This window comes from Nansenia antarctica (genome assembly GCF_963989245.1).
Source record: "Nansenia antarctica genome assembly, chromosome: 5".
Lineage (NCBI taxonomy): Eukaryota > Metazoa > Chordata > Actinopteri > Argentiniformes > Microstomatidae > Nansenia > Nansenia antarctica.
This window is the reverse complement of record NC_137690.1, coordinates 75,047,153-75,062,271: the sequence shown is the minus strand read 5'-3', so window position 1 is coordinate 75,062,271 and position 15,119 is coordinate 75,047,153. Positions and strand designations below refer to the sequence as shown.

The following is a 15,119-nucleotide window of genomic DNA, read 5'->3' as shown; positions in this document are numbered from 1 at the left end:
TTCTAAAAACACCCTCTAAACCCCAAACATGCAGACGACACCCAACGACTCTGGGAAACGTGGTACAAAAAAAGGACCCACATCGTGAGACGTTGAAGGAAGGGGGAGGGAAGAGCAGTTGTTACATGTCAATGTTGTTTACCCTGATTTGCTTTGGTCTTTTTCAAAAAGCAGTGCCTTTCCATCCAGCATTGAGGGATACACCATGACAAGCTCTTTATGAGTAATGTTGATATTATATTCATATTATTCTTCTGTCATTTATCATTTGTTATGTTGTTGTTGTCATACTACATTATGGATATCAAGCCAAACAAATCCATCTACAGTAGGCCCTATGGGCCTGTAGCTACGGGCCTTCTTGAGCAGGGGGACCTTGCGGGCGCTACAGGATTTCAATCCATTGCGGTTGTAGTGTGTTACCAATGGTTAGTTACCAATGGTCATCTTTGGTGACTGTGGTCCCAGCTGCCTTGAGATCATTAAAAGCTCCTCCTGTGTAGGTCTGGGTTGATCCCTCACCTTTCTCATGATCAACGTCACCTCACGAGGTGAGATCTTGCGTGGAGCCCCAGACCGAGGGAGATCGATGGTCAATTTGTGTTTCTTCCATTTTCGAATAGCTAATCGCACCAACAGTATTCTCCTCCTTCTCACCAAGATGCTTGCCAATGGTCTTGTTGTAGCCCATTCCAGTCTTGTGCAGGTCTACAGTCTTGTAGTAACTGTTGTTGTTGTTTTAGTTGTAAGCAAGGAAAATAACTCAGTAACTATGTTTACCTCCTCTTATGTCCCATACCAGTAGCTTGGAGCTGAGACCATCAATGATTTAAAAGCAATGTGGAAGTTAACACTAGAACAGCCATGAGGAGTAAAGAAAAGTGTTCTATCTTTGCACTCAATCAAATTTCAGGACCATCCTTTCATGACTTGTCCTAGATATGTGCGTTCTACCACCCAGTATCCTTACATTTTCAAAATCACATCAGGATAAGCTAGTATGAAGCTATTTTGCAGTTTTTCTGTGTAGGAGGCAGGCTAATTTACAAGCGGCCAACTAGTGGTCGTTGTGTGTAACTAGCAGTTTAGCATTGTAAAGAGGGTTAGGGTCTTTTAGTAGGTAAAAAAGGCACGGCTGTTCTAGTGTTAATCAGTGACAATGTCAACTTCTCCACATGTGTTCCTCGGGGTCCCGAGCCGTGGGACATTTCTCATACATTAAAGCTCTTCCACACCTCGTGGCGTTAGAATTATAAGGTTCTATCTCCATTTTGGTCAACATTTAGTTTTTTACATAATCTGATCCATTAGGTGTTTATTAATGCCTGTGTGGTGTTATTTTTTAAATGTTGACGTTCTTTAGTTAGTAATTCATAAAATACAAAGGTTCCATCTCACAAAACATAATGGAATGTAAAAACGTTGACGCTCAATATCTCTGAACTACCCTAAACGGAGATAGAACCTTACTTTTTTTTTTACAAACATGGAGATAGAACCTTATAATTCTAACGTCACGAATGGTGTGTGTAGCTGTGTAAACCAAAATACAGTGAACAGTTTTGCGCACTGTACTTATTGGTACAATCTGGCAACCCGGGGAGGTTCCGAAAGTGACGACCACTTCCCGCATGTGACGACACCTCCATGATAGGCTCCATCCATCCAGCTCCACGAGTGAATCCAGCTCCACCTCCATCCAGACAGCGGCTCAGCACCGCATTAACACATCCCAGCATGGCCGGTAGTAACGCGTGGAGGTCAATGGTGAGTAACATGCCGAATGCCCAAAGGCTTCCATACGGATGTCACCGACCCGGACCGGAGTCGTGAGTCTAACGCGGGGCTCGTATGCGGTCCCGTTACCCGATGGATTGTAATGCGTAAAATGTTCTGTCTCTGGATCCCCAACCAGGCCTTTAACGTGTCCTTCAGTCACAGGCAGCGGAACGCTTTATGGTTTATGGCAATTAGATGTGTCCTCTTTTAACTCGTTTTAACAAACTAGAATTACATTTGGGATCTTTCCCAAGTTGAAATAGATCCACTTCAGATAGAGACGGGTGAGTGTGGCAGGATTGTCAGTTTCAGTTTCAGTAACCTTTCTTTCTGCCTCTCTCCTTCCGATAGCTGTCCCAAGTGGCCAAGAGACCGCTATGTTCAAGATCCTTTTCGAGGGGGGTAAGTAAGTTATTAGTAATTAGTTTAGTACAAAAATGTAATCGCTCTTTCTCAAATGGTATGTATGTATGTCATATGTTTAAGTGTATTTCACAGTCACACATACGTTTATGGAGGAGCTAGATCTGCTCCAAGGCCGTTTCTTATGAGGGAAAAGGTCAAAGCTAATTTTAACAGTTTAATCCCGACAACGCGGACAAACAGATAACGCGTAATTACGCACACGTGTGTCCTGTAGATGAAGACCGTTACAATGATCCCCGGTGACGGGATTGGGCCTGAGATCTCTGTCGCTGTCATGAAGATTTTCGAGGCTGCTAAAGTAAGTGGTGAACATGTCAACTTGTCATCAGCACTTTATATGATCTGTCAACACACACACACACACACACACACACGCGCACACACACACACACACACACACACACACACACACACACACACACACACACACACACACTCGCTCACTGCATGCCTTGCAACCCTGAGGCTTGTCACAACCTCGGTCAAATCCCATAGATCAAATACTTGGGAGTTTGCACTTGTAGGACTGGCACGAGGAAACTCTAAATCAAGAGCAGCTCGTGCATCTGAAGTATTTCACACGTTCATTCGACACGTTCCTCCCTGTCCCATAGGCTCCTATTCAGTGGGAGGAGAGGAATGTGACCGCTATAAAGGGACCCGGAGGAAAATGGATGATTCCCCTTGACGCCAAGGACTCCATGGACAAGAGCAAGATCGGCTTGAAAGGTAGCTGCCCTCCAGGGGAGGCTGGTGGAGGTAGAATGCAATGTAATGCATGGAACAGAATGAGGAGTAGTATCAAACACTGTTCCATGCCCGTCCTCTGATTTCTACCTCCACACTACTGCATCACAATCCACCAGTATCCCTCTCCCCCCCTCCCAAGCTATGTTGATCTGAAAGAACTAGCCCAGTAAACAAAGAGTCCAAAAGACGTCCTCAGGGAAGCCGGAATGTGGGTTCAGATGACGTCTTTCTAGGACGTCCAGGTGACGTCTTTCTCGGACGTCCAGATGACGTCTTTAGGACCTAGACGTCCTAGAAAGACGTAATCTTGACCCACATTCCGGCTTCCCTGAGGACGTCTTTTGGACTCTTTGTTTACTGGGAGAATAGGTTAGGCTAGGGACCTAAACGGAGTCACCTAACCCTCTGACCTTTGACCTTTGACCTCTGTCTAGGACCCCTCAAGACGCCCATCGCTGCCGGCCACCCCTCCATGAACCTGCTGCTGAGGAAGACCTTTGACCTTTACGCCAACGTGCGCCCCTGTGTGTCCATCGAGGGGTACCAGACCCCCTACACTGACGTCAACCTGGTCACCATCAGGGAGAACACGGAGGGAGAGTACAGCGGCATCGAACACACGGTGAGTCACTCACTTAGAGCAGCGCTGTTCAATTCAAACGTTAACTGCCAACTAGAAACTTGTTTTTAGTGACAACTTATTAACAAATGATGCTACAGTACAGACAGCCAACCATACAAGACAGTCAGGGGCTTAATTTCACTTTTATTCCCGTGGGTTGTTTTCGTATCGATGGGGCCCCTTAACAGCACTAATGAATGTCATTTGGGGAAACGTATTAGCCTATAAGCCGACCAATACGACGAGTGCACAGCTGCATGTAAAAAGGCATGTATAAAAAAAAAAAAAAGAGTCTTGGAGTGTGCTACACTGCAGCTATTCTGAATTTCAGTGCTTAATTAAAACTATGTTAAGAACCACAATGAGTGATGAGCGCTTGGGTAATTTGGGGGTATTATGTGTGGATGTGTTTGCAAAAAGACATAACAACAGGCGAATCAAGCTGTAGTGAAATGTAGCCTGTGTAGGAGTGATGGCAATAACAGGACAAACATAGTCGTTTTGCCGGTAGAAAAAGAAAAAAAACATTTAGCGCTTTATTCTTACTCTCTTCATACGTACTGACAACAACAACATTCACTCACTCCCCTTCGTCCCACTTATATTACGTCATATCACCCGCTAACAAGCATGGGTGATGTAGTACCCACAAACATACAACAGTGCTTATACATGGCTGGAACGCCGTGAATTAGGAATGATCACTACACCTGCATTTTAAAATGTTATTTTAAAATAAACAACTGATTGCCATCAACAGCCAACAGCCCATCCAACTTTTCTTTTTCCGCACACTGCCTTTAAAGGCTTAATCCTTGGTCACCCTATTATTTCCTCTGAGGTGCAAACGTGTCACCTTTCTGCTAAATTAGCCTTTTTTTTATCTCAAAATAGGTCATCCAATGTGAATCGTGTAGATCTGCAAAAAAAGTATTTTGGGTGTGGGTGGGGGGGTCTAAGTCTCATCCAAGTCACATGATGCGCAAGCTAACTAATCTTCCTGTCTGCTAAACTCCGCTGCTGTTGAAATAACGTTTAGCTTCATGCAGCTCGGTACAATTCTAGACAGTGTGGAGGACAGTCACAGTACCAACCTGTTTTCAACATAATGATGTGTTATATGGGTGTTAAGGTTCGGACCGCTGCTGAGACCACCATTAGTGATAGAGCTATCCATCTACCACTGCTAGTGCTAGCGCTTTCCACCCCCCATCAACAAAAATGTTATCCGCGCATTAATAATTTGTCTTGCTGCAAAAAAAAAGTGTCACCTTTTTGGGCCATCACCAGTTTGCACCCCTGTAACATTGTTGTAAGTCAACCCTCTCCGTTACTTCTCTCTCGATAAAGAGCAATGCCAGATTTGAGAGACGCATCTCACTCATTGAAGATCGCAGGTTTGTCTTCATTAGTTTAAGACGACTGAAACTACGCTCCGCCTGTGCCAATACAGATCCTATATAAGAGATCCTAAACTTGTCACCTTTCTGCTAAATTAACCGTTTTAACCTTAAAAAAGTCAAAAAAAAAGTCAAAGTCTCATCCAAGTCACATGATGCACGACCCCCCCCCCCCCCCCCTGAAAAACATTCTCCTCTAAGGTCAGCATTGATCATTTTCTTAGTTTTCAGGCAAAAGAAAAATGTCACCTTTTTGGGCCATCACCAGTTTGCACCCCTGTGTTGGTCAAATACGTCCAGAATATACTAGAACGTCTCCGTTTTAAAACGTGTTCCACTGTCGGATATAGGACTGCTCGTCTCCGGCATTTTCGGTGGAGAAACGTTTTCCCTTTCTCCCCCTCCCCCCCCCCCTGGGTATTTGGCTATTTATCTTAAAACATTTTCACATTTCCCCCGGGCCCCCCCCCCCCCTGCAGTGTAAAATCCTGTTCATGGGTTCCGCATAACCCACGCACCCTAGGCAAATGACACCTGACAATACAGCACAATACAGCATAATACAACATAATACAACAAAATACAACACAATACAGCACAATACAACGCAATTGAGCAAAAAGGGGAATAACAACTTTGAGTTCTTCGTGTTTGTTAACAGCTTAATAATAAAACACTAAGCAGCTATGTGCTGTTGGCGCAGTGAGCAGATGACAGCCCGGGTGCGTTCGTAAACTCGCTCCGGGGATCTGATCAGCACTCGCGGAATGCCTCTCGTCCAATCGAATCGCTCTGTCCCTTTATGACGTCGGACCCAGTGTGCGCCCCGGCGCTCTCAGAGCGATTTTTTTTTCAACGAACGCAGCCACGGTTATGGAGCTAGCCATGTTGGGTCTTATTCCATTTGTAGCAGCATGCAGTCAATGCTCGTCTCATTCGCTGAGCAGCATGGGATGCTTACACTGTTTGATTGCGTCATCAAAACACGCCCACTATTCGGTGGTAAACATTCGGTGTTTTCACACATTCGGCCGAATACCGAATGTGCTTTATTTTGCGATATTCGGCCGAATACATTCGGTGGCCGAATGTTCGGTGCATCCCTACTGAAGACAGTACAGGAAAACATGGGACACAACTATACTACCTTTTGATAAACGGTTTATTGAAGGCTGTGTGTGCAGTTATGAATGAAACAAAGTTTCACAAATCGTGACGTTAGAATTATAAGGTTATATCTCCATTTTTGGTCAAAATTGAGTTTTTTACATAATCTGATCCATTAGGTGTTTATTAATGCCTGTGTGGTGTTATTTTTAAAATGTTGAACATTTTAGTTAGTAATTAATAAAATACAAAGGTTCCATCTCACAAAGCATAATGGAATGTAAAAACTTTGACGCTCAATATCTCTGAACTACCCTAAACGGAGATAGAACCTTATCATTCTAAACGGAGATAGAACCTTATCATTCTAAACGGAGATCAAATCAAATCAAATCAAATTTTATTTGTATAGCGCATTTCTTACAAGATGCAACTCAATGCGCTTCACACAATGAAAATGTTCAGTCAATCAGTCAATCAATCAATCAATACTGACAGAGCCGCGAGCAGGCAAAAGTAAAAAACCTGTATACTATGTAGCCAGGAAAAATTCCCTTGCAGCCCTCTACCAATAGAGCGACTACTAGCCAGTTTGCTTACCAGTACCCAGCGGTCCCGCAGGGGAGGCCAAGGACCACCGGCACAAAGCAAGCAAGCAAGGGCAAAAACCTGTACACCATGTATCCAGGAAAAATTCCTTGCATATTATCGGCGTACACACTGTCCATACATTTAGTGTTGTATTTGCATCGTTCTGCATCCAGTATGGTCACAGGTCCTGCCAAAAGAGAAACTTAAGCACAGTTATGATGCAACAACACAATAGAGACAATAAAGATGACAGCAATACAACCTGATGGTGGTCCTGGTACACCCTTGTACCGGTTCCAGTATTGCTCTAGGTGCTATTTGGAGCTGACAGTGCCTCATCAGCACCCGGGTCCATTTTCCTGTCAACACAAATCTCAAAACACGAGTATTGTGTAATGGCCTAGTGATCCTAGTTCTATAATGTCCAATGTCTCCCTTAGTATCAAAAGGCGACATTGAATAAGTAGGTTTTGAGGTCACGCTTAAAAATGTCCTGAGTTTTAGACAACCTCAGGCCCTCAGGTAGGGTGTTCCACAATCTAGAAGCATATATGCTAAAAGCTGATCCTCCAAATCTCTTTGTCCTAGCCTCTGGCACTATTAAAAGTTCCGTGCCACTAGACCGTAGGGGTCTAGCTGGTGTGTATCTTATGAGCATGTCCACCATGTAATTGGGTGCATCACAGTGAAGTGATTTATAAACTAGTAAAAGGATCTTAAAGTCTATTCTATGACTGACAGGGAGCCAGTGTAGTGATCTCAAGACAGGTGTGATGTGCGCTCTCCGTTTGGTCCTAGTAAGGACACGAGCAGCAGCATTTTGAACCATTTGTAGTCTATTTATCATTTTTTTGGGGAGACCTGTCAGGAGAGCATTACAGTAATCTAGCCTACTAGTAACAAACGCATGCATTAATTTTTCAGTGTCTGCCTGGGAGAGAAATGATTGTACCTTAGTGATGTTTCTTAGATGGTAGAAGGATGTTTTAATAGTGTTATTAATATGAGTTTCAAAATTTTGATCTGGGTCAATTATGACACCAAGATTCCTGGCCTGACACTTAGTGTTAAGAGCTAGTGTTTTCAAGTGTGCAGATAATTTCTCTCTCCCAGTTTTCTCGCCAATGATCAATACCTCTGTTTTTTCTTGATTGAGTTGGAGAAAGTTTTGTGTCATCCAAATATTAATATCGGCAATACAGAGATAGAACCTTATCATTCTAAACGGAGATAGAACCTTATCATTCTAAACGGAGATAGAACCTTATCATTCTAAACGGAGATAGAACCTTATCATTCTAAACGGAGATAGAACCTTATCATTCTAAACTCACGAAATCACACATTGAGGGATTCTGTGGGTGAGTGAAGTGTTGTTTGTTTTAACGCCGGTGTCGTTTGGGTTGCAGATTGTTGACGGAGTGGTCCAGAGTATCAAACTCATCACAGAGAACGCCAGTCGCCGCATCGCCGAGTACGCCTTTGAATACGCCAGGAACAACCAAAGAACCAGTGTCACGGCCGTTCACAAAGCTAACATCATGTAAGTCTGCTACGGGCTAGCTCCATTCTATGATCAAACATTACATTTACATTTTGTTTTACATTTTTGGCATTTAGCAGACGCTAAATGTATTAATACATTTGACTAAGCATGTGAATCATCAATCCACCAGTCGTAGCAGGAAGAGTAATCCAGCATTTTAAAAAATGTTTTATTATTATTAGAAACAATACAAGGGGGGCAATAGAAGTTTTTAGGGGACACAGTAGAGGGGAAAAGCGTGTGTCTTCGGGAGACGCAGTGCTGGGGGGCAGTAGATGTCTCAGGAGGGACAGTTACGGTGTAACCTGAAGAGATGGAGGTCTTCAGTCTCCGACAGAAGATGGGCAGTTCTGAACATGATATTCACTCACCGAGCACTTTATTTGGAACACCTGTACACACTTCTCATTCATTCAGGTGGCGTAATGGTGTGGGGAATGTTTTCTTGGCACACTTTGGGCCTGTCAATATCAATATATCAACCAACCATCGCTTGAATGCCACAGCCTATTGTTTGTTTGTTGTTGACCATGTGTAACCATCCCTTCATGGCCACAATATACCTGTCTTCTAATGGCTACTTCCAGCATACTTCTAGAATGCACCGTGTCACAAAGCCAAAGTCGTCTCAAAAACTGGTTTCCTGAACATGACAATGAGCTCAGTGTTCTTCCTAGTCACCGGATCTGAATAGAATATGCTTCGACACACGGGTCTCCATGGATACGCCTAGAACATCGAGGCGGCCTGTTTTAACATGATCTGAGACATTCAGCAAGCGCAAAGTGTGCCAAGAAAACATTCCCCACACCATTACACCACCTGAATGAATGTGTTTGCTGAGTGTATGTTATGGTACATGTGTGTGTATATGTCATGGTACATGTGGGAATACGGTACATGTGGGAAAACTAGGGTTAGGGTTAGGTGCTAGGGCGCTACGGTTAGGGTTAGGTGTAGGGGTAGGGGTAGGGTTAGGGTTAGACATGCCAGCATGTACCAAGTCGACGTAGCATCTAACCCTAACCCTAGTTTTCCCACATGTACATGTCTCCCAAATTTCGTTGTTTGGTACCTGTACTATATCAATGACAATAAAGACCATTCATTCATGTACCGTAACATATCTATATATCTATATATAGACATATATAGATATATATAGAGAGAATATATGTTGCAAGACGTCAGTGGGGATTCATTTTATTCAGGTTTAAACAGACAAATTATGACAATTGTTGAACTGCAGTCATTCCAAGACAAAGCTAAGATAAGAGATCCACTATACCACTATATGTAGCAGTGTCCTGTGAGAGTCTAACTCTTCTCTCCTCACTGTTACCTGACCAGGCGGATGTCTGACGGCCTTTTCCTGCGTAAATGCCGGGAGGTGGCGGAAGACTTCAAGGATATCAAATTCACAGAGATGTACCTGGACACGGTCTGTCTCAACGTAAGTCCCCATTATTGACATTTTAATATTTCGTGACGTTAGAATTATAAGGTTCTATCTCCATTTTTGGTCGAAATTGAGTTTTTTACATAATCTGATCCATTAGGTGTTTATTAATGCCTGTGTGGTGTTATTTTTAAAATGTTGACATTTTTGAGTTAGTAATAATAAAAGACAATGGTTCCATCTCACAAAACATAATGGAATGTCAAAACGTTGACGCTCAATATCTCTGAACTGCCCTAAACGGAGATAGAACCTTATCATTCTAAACGGAGATAGAACCTTATCATTCTAAACGGAGATAGAACCTTATCATTCTAAACTCACGAAGTGTCATTGGCAGTCACAGTGCTAGAGAAATGAAGAAAATAAAATCTATAATCTTGGATGTAATGACTCTGTATCGCCTGCAGATGGTGCAAGACCCCACTCAGTTTGATGTGCTGGTGATGCCCAACCTCTATGGTGATATTCTCAGGTAAGTCTGTTTGATCAAGTCAGTTGTTCATTCATGTAAACTATTAAAAAAACATTAATAGCTTAGCTAACTCTTGACCTCATTGGCCTAATCATCCTCGCTTTTAATTTGTCCTGGCTTTTAATGTTTTACAAGACAATGACTGTGACTGCTACTAATGTGTGTGTGTGTGTGTGTGTGTGTGTGTGTGTGTGTGTGTGTGTGTGTTGCAGTGACCTGTGTGCTGGACTAATCGGTGGTCTGGGAGTCACTCCCAGCGGGAACATCGGAGCCAATGGGGTGGCCATATTTGAATCGGTACGTCTTGCTCCCCTGTCTGGCCTGTACATGTTTTGTGTGACACTGAAGTAAAGATGCGTTTAAGTTTAACTGACTCAAGTGTTGTATGGGAGATGCAAGTCATAGTTGTCATAGCATAGCATCCATGTTATAGTTGGATCATCGTTGCGCCATTCTATTTCAAAAGTGAGTGATTAGACTCTATATACGACGGGTGTGTCTGTTGAGAGTAACATGAACGGATGCTCTGTTACCACAGTACACATAAGATAGATAGACTTTATTTGTCATTGTTACAGTACAGGTACCAAACAACGAAATTTAGGAGGATAACAGTTGAAGAGCAGTACACACAACAATCACATTACATCTCACTCTAACAGTAGAGACAATACACTACTACATGCGCTTTATTCTCACACTCTTCATACGTACTGACAACAACAACATTCACTCCCCTTCGTCTCACTTATAATACGTCATATCACCCGCTAAGAAGCATGGGTGATGTAGTACCCACAAACATACAACAGTGCTTATACATGGCTGGAACGCCGTGAATTAGGAATGCTCTGACTCGCTAACGAGTGGTCACTACAAAGCTGTCTTCTTCTGCCGTGCAGGTCCACGGGACGGCCCCTGACATTGCAGGCCTGGACATGGCCAACCCCACCGCCCTGCTGCTGAGCGCCGTCATGATGCTGCGACACATGGGTCTCCATGGATACGGCAAGAAGATCGAGGCGGCCTGTTTCGACACCATCAGAGACAAGAAGGTTGGGATTTATATATCTGTTTATACGTCTGTTCTGTTTGGTGCTGAGCAGTGACACTTTTTGATGCGGCTGCGTCTCAGGAGGTAGAGGAGCCGCCGTCTTATGATCGCAAGGTTAGCAGATCGGCGGTTCGAGCCCCGGCTGGCCACATGTCGAAGTGTCCTTGGGCAAGACACTGAACCCCAAATTGCTCCCAGTGAGCGGGCCGGCCGGTGCCTTGCATGGTAGCTTGCCGCCATTGAATGTGAATGTGAATGGGTGAATGAGAGGCCGTTGTTAAGCGCTTTGGAATAAGGCGCTAAATAAGTAGAATTTGTCGCCTGTCGAATTTGTCGCCTGCAGGCTATTCATATCACTTTCAAAAAATGCGGGTGGAGAGAGGACACCGGCTCTCCCTCCTGAGCTCCACAGCTGCCCCGGATAAGCAACTCATCCTTTCGGTTTTTCACATCACTGAAGCGTTAAGAAACAATTAGTGCAGTCATAAAAAGCTGCTGGAACGACTTCATATTTCATCCTATCGACTTCCTGTCAAACAGCAGAGATGGATTTCCTATGTAGCCAACCAGCAGCTCGCTACACCAGACAACAGTTAGGGTTTGGAATAAACATTGAGATAAATTTTCAAAGTAACTCTAGCTACTCTGTACATACATACCGACATGGAGATAAACACTGTTGCTAGGCTAGCTGTCCAAGTGCTCACAACTAGGGGCAGAGATTTGGCTACCTCCAACATTGTTGTGAACATAATATCGTGAGCTTAGAATGATAAGGTTCTATCTCCGTTTAGGGCAGTTCAGAGATATTGAGCGTCAAAGTTTTTACATTCCATTATGTTTTGTGAGATGGAACCTTTGTATTTTATTTTATTTTTTGTAATTTTGACAAAAATGGAGATAGAACCTTATAATTCTAACGTCACGATATGCTACTAGTCAGCAGATAGAAATTGTAGAATAGAGCTGACTGACATCATATGAAACATGTAGACTCTTACATTGTAGAGGGACATGTTCATTATTCTACATAAAACATATCTAAGCTCACATTGTGAGACATCAAACATGTTCATGCAAATATACCAATTTAATAATTAATTTAACGTCAACGTTACGAACACGATTAAATGTGTGACAGTCTAGGGAGCATACACATTTAAACAGGCCCTCAAAACCTCCACCTCTTCAAGCTCGCCTTCACCAGTTAACCCTCCCCTTCCCATGTGTCCCCAGCACTACCTCAATTAGGCCCCTATACTTTCTTTTCTTTATTTTTTGTTTCTTTTTATTATTACTACTCGATCTTTTCAGTTTGTAAAGTTTCTTTGAGTGTCTAGAAAAGCGCTATATAAGTCTAATGTATTATTATTATTATTATTATTATTATTATTATTATAAAACAAGTGTGTTTCCCATGGTACATCTATCCAGTGGTATACGCTGTAGATAGTTCGGGGCGTACAAACAAGGCTTAGGGTTAGGGCCGTGACAGCCATCATTTCCTCCACACACAAGATCAAAGAAATGTCAATAAATTACACATTTCTTTTCATCACACCTCAACAAGCTTTAGGCCTACAACCAAATCTGTTCTGTTTGTTCTGTGTTCAGTGTGTGTACATTCCAGCAGTGCTGCTTAAGTGTTTCTAAACCAGTATGTATTCAAGTCAAATGGCTGTCAAAGTGACGTTATTGACACACAGGTAGGGAAATTATGGTCATGTGAGTTAAAGCGTTTCTCAACAACAGACTTTAGAAAAGGGGTCTTTCCTTCCTTCTACAAAGGCCTATGGCACTGGTGGACTCAGGGGGGGGGGCAGGGGGGCGATCGCCCCCCCTGGTGCCCCCACGGTTGAAAAACGTCGCACTTAAATGCCATTTTGAGTGGCGAAAACGAAAGGGTGTGCCCTACTGCTGCCCCTCCAATGGTCTAAACTTGACCATGTGCCCCCACAGTTGAAAAACATCCCACTAAAGTGCCCTTTTGAGTGGCAAAAATCTGAGGATTTTGCTCACTCATGGGGTCCCATAGGTGCCCTTTTTTTCTTTTCGCCCCAAACAGCCTGAGTCCGCCACTGGTCTATGGGATTTTCAGTGGGGATGAAGGAAAGTAGCATCAGCACACTTCTTAACTTCTTGAACTCTTTTAGCTTAAAATAAGTAAAGTTTTCGAGGCCTGAGGTGGTCCAGTGGTCTAGCACCGCTCTGTCCAATAACATTGAAAAATATAAGTGGGACTGCCCCACCCAGAAAAAGACAAAAAAAGATACAAAATATGTACAGGGTTCCCACGGGTCCTTGAACTCCTTGAAAGTTTGTGAATTTGAGAAAAACAAATCAAGGTCTTAAAAGTTTTTGAAAATAGACATGGGTCATTGAAAGTGCTTGAATTCCCCTCTCTCTCTCTCTCTCTCTCTCTCTCTCTCTCTCTCTCTCTCTAAAAAATTGAGTTTTACTTAGCTCGTCAACTGGTTCTGTCTCAAACCATGCCGTGTTGGGTCCTTGAATTTGAGGGAATTGAGTCTTGAAAGGTGCTTGAAAGGTGCTTGAATTTGATGTTTCAGAAGGTGTGGGAACCCTGGATGTAAAGTTTGATCCATATTTATTATCATCCTTCTGTCATAGGTACTAACGGGGGACCTGGGAGGTAAAGCAAAGTGCTCCGAGTTCACAGCTGAGATCTGCAGGAGAGTGCAAGACATGGACTGAAGCTGCTGCTAGTTCACTCAACAGCACATGTATGTTGTTGTATGAGTGCAATGGGGACACAGCTACTTGGATGCTAACTGTAAACCCACAAGACTTTGAAGAAGTTGAAAACCACCCAACAACTGTATTATTATGTACGCTCAAGTTTACTTACATTTCCAAAAATGGAATGATATCATTTCAAGGGGGTGTTTCACCGACCTCCCAAAAGATACTTACATACATTCGTACCTCGAAAAAACACAAGTGCTCCATCTATCTGTGTTTGTCTGACATTCCTGATATTTGCTATTTGTTTTAATGGTGAATGTACCACTGCTTTAAATCTTATCTTATATTTATTATTTCTACCTATACAGGCTATGGATTGTTTTGTACCAATGTCTCATTCCAGCTCTCTCTTTCAGTTTCAGAAATTCCACACATATAAAAAAAAAGTATATTACAAGAATGTATGCGTGGTGTCTCGGTTTCTTATTGGAAGATCGCAAGAACAATAGCATACACAGGGTCTTCACTGCTTTCTTTGTCTCTTGTATTGAAGGTGTACGGAAGAGTATTAGGGCCACCAACATTTATAGTTCGTTTTTTTTCTCCCGAAAGGGGGGGGGGTTATATTCTGAGTTTAAAGTCTGAATTTCTGAGATTAAAGTCAGAATTTCTGAGTTTAAAGTCAGAATTTCTGAGAAAAAAGTCAGAATTTCTGAGATAAAAAGTCAGAATTTCTGAGAAAAAAGTCAGAATTTCTGAGAAAAAAGTCAGAATTTCTGAGATTAAAAGTCAGAATGGAATGTTCCTACTGGTTAAAATGGATGATATGAATTCTCTTATCGAGTTATACTTTGGAATTGGCTTTAGTAATAAGGAAATTCTTTGTCTATTGGCACAAAATCACCTTATTATAACAAGTATTCGTACTTTGAAGCGACGTTGTCGTGAACTGGGTCTTTCATTTTTAATAATTTAATTTTGCCATTTAGCAGACGCTTTTAATCCAAAGCGACTTACAATTACGAATTACAGGGACATTCCCCCTGGAGTAACTGAGGGCTAAGTGCCTTACTCAAGGACACACTAGTAGTGGTGTGGTTTCAGGTGGGATTTGAACAATAACAACAATTATTCTGAGAACCTTGAATATCAGCACCTCAAATTGGCAAGCCCTTGAACAATGCAACATTTTGGCATTTTAGCTATT

The 15,119-nt window shown here is 42.7% G+C and overlaps 1 protein-coding gene across 1 annotated transcript; it reads left to right on the top strand.

The window, feature by feature from the left end:
• Positions 1–1,638: 1,638 nt before the first annotated feature.
• On the top strand, positions 1,639–14,337 carry LOC308158934 (isocitrate dehydrogenase [NAD] subunit alpha, mitochondrial-like). The gene is made up of 11 exons (XM_080532651.1): positions 1,639–1,767; positions 2,131–2,181; positions 2,420–2,503; positions 2,820–2,934; positions 3,390–3,577; positions 8,085–8,218; positions 9,572–9,674; positions 10,091–10,155; positions 10,368–10,452; positions 11,058–11,210; positions 13,838–14,337. The coding sequence occupies exons 1-11, from the start codon at positions 1,648–1,650 to the stop codon at positions 13,919–13,921; spliced, it is 1,182 nt and encodes a 393-aa protein (XP_080388777.1). The 5' UTR covers positions 1,639–1,647; the 3' UTR covers positions 13,922–14,337.
• The last annotated feature ends 782 nt before the right edge of the window (positions 14,338–15,119 follow it).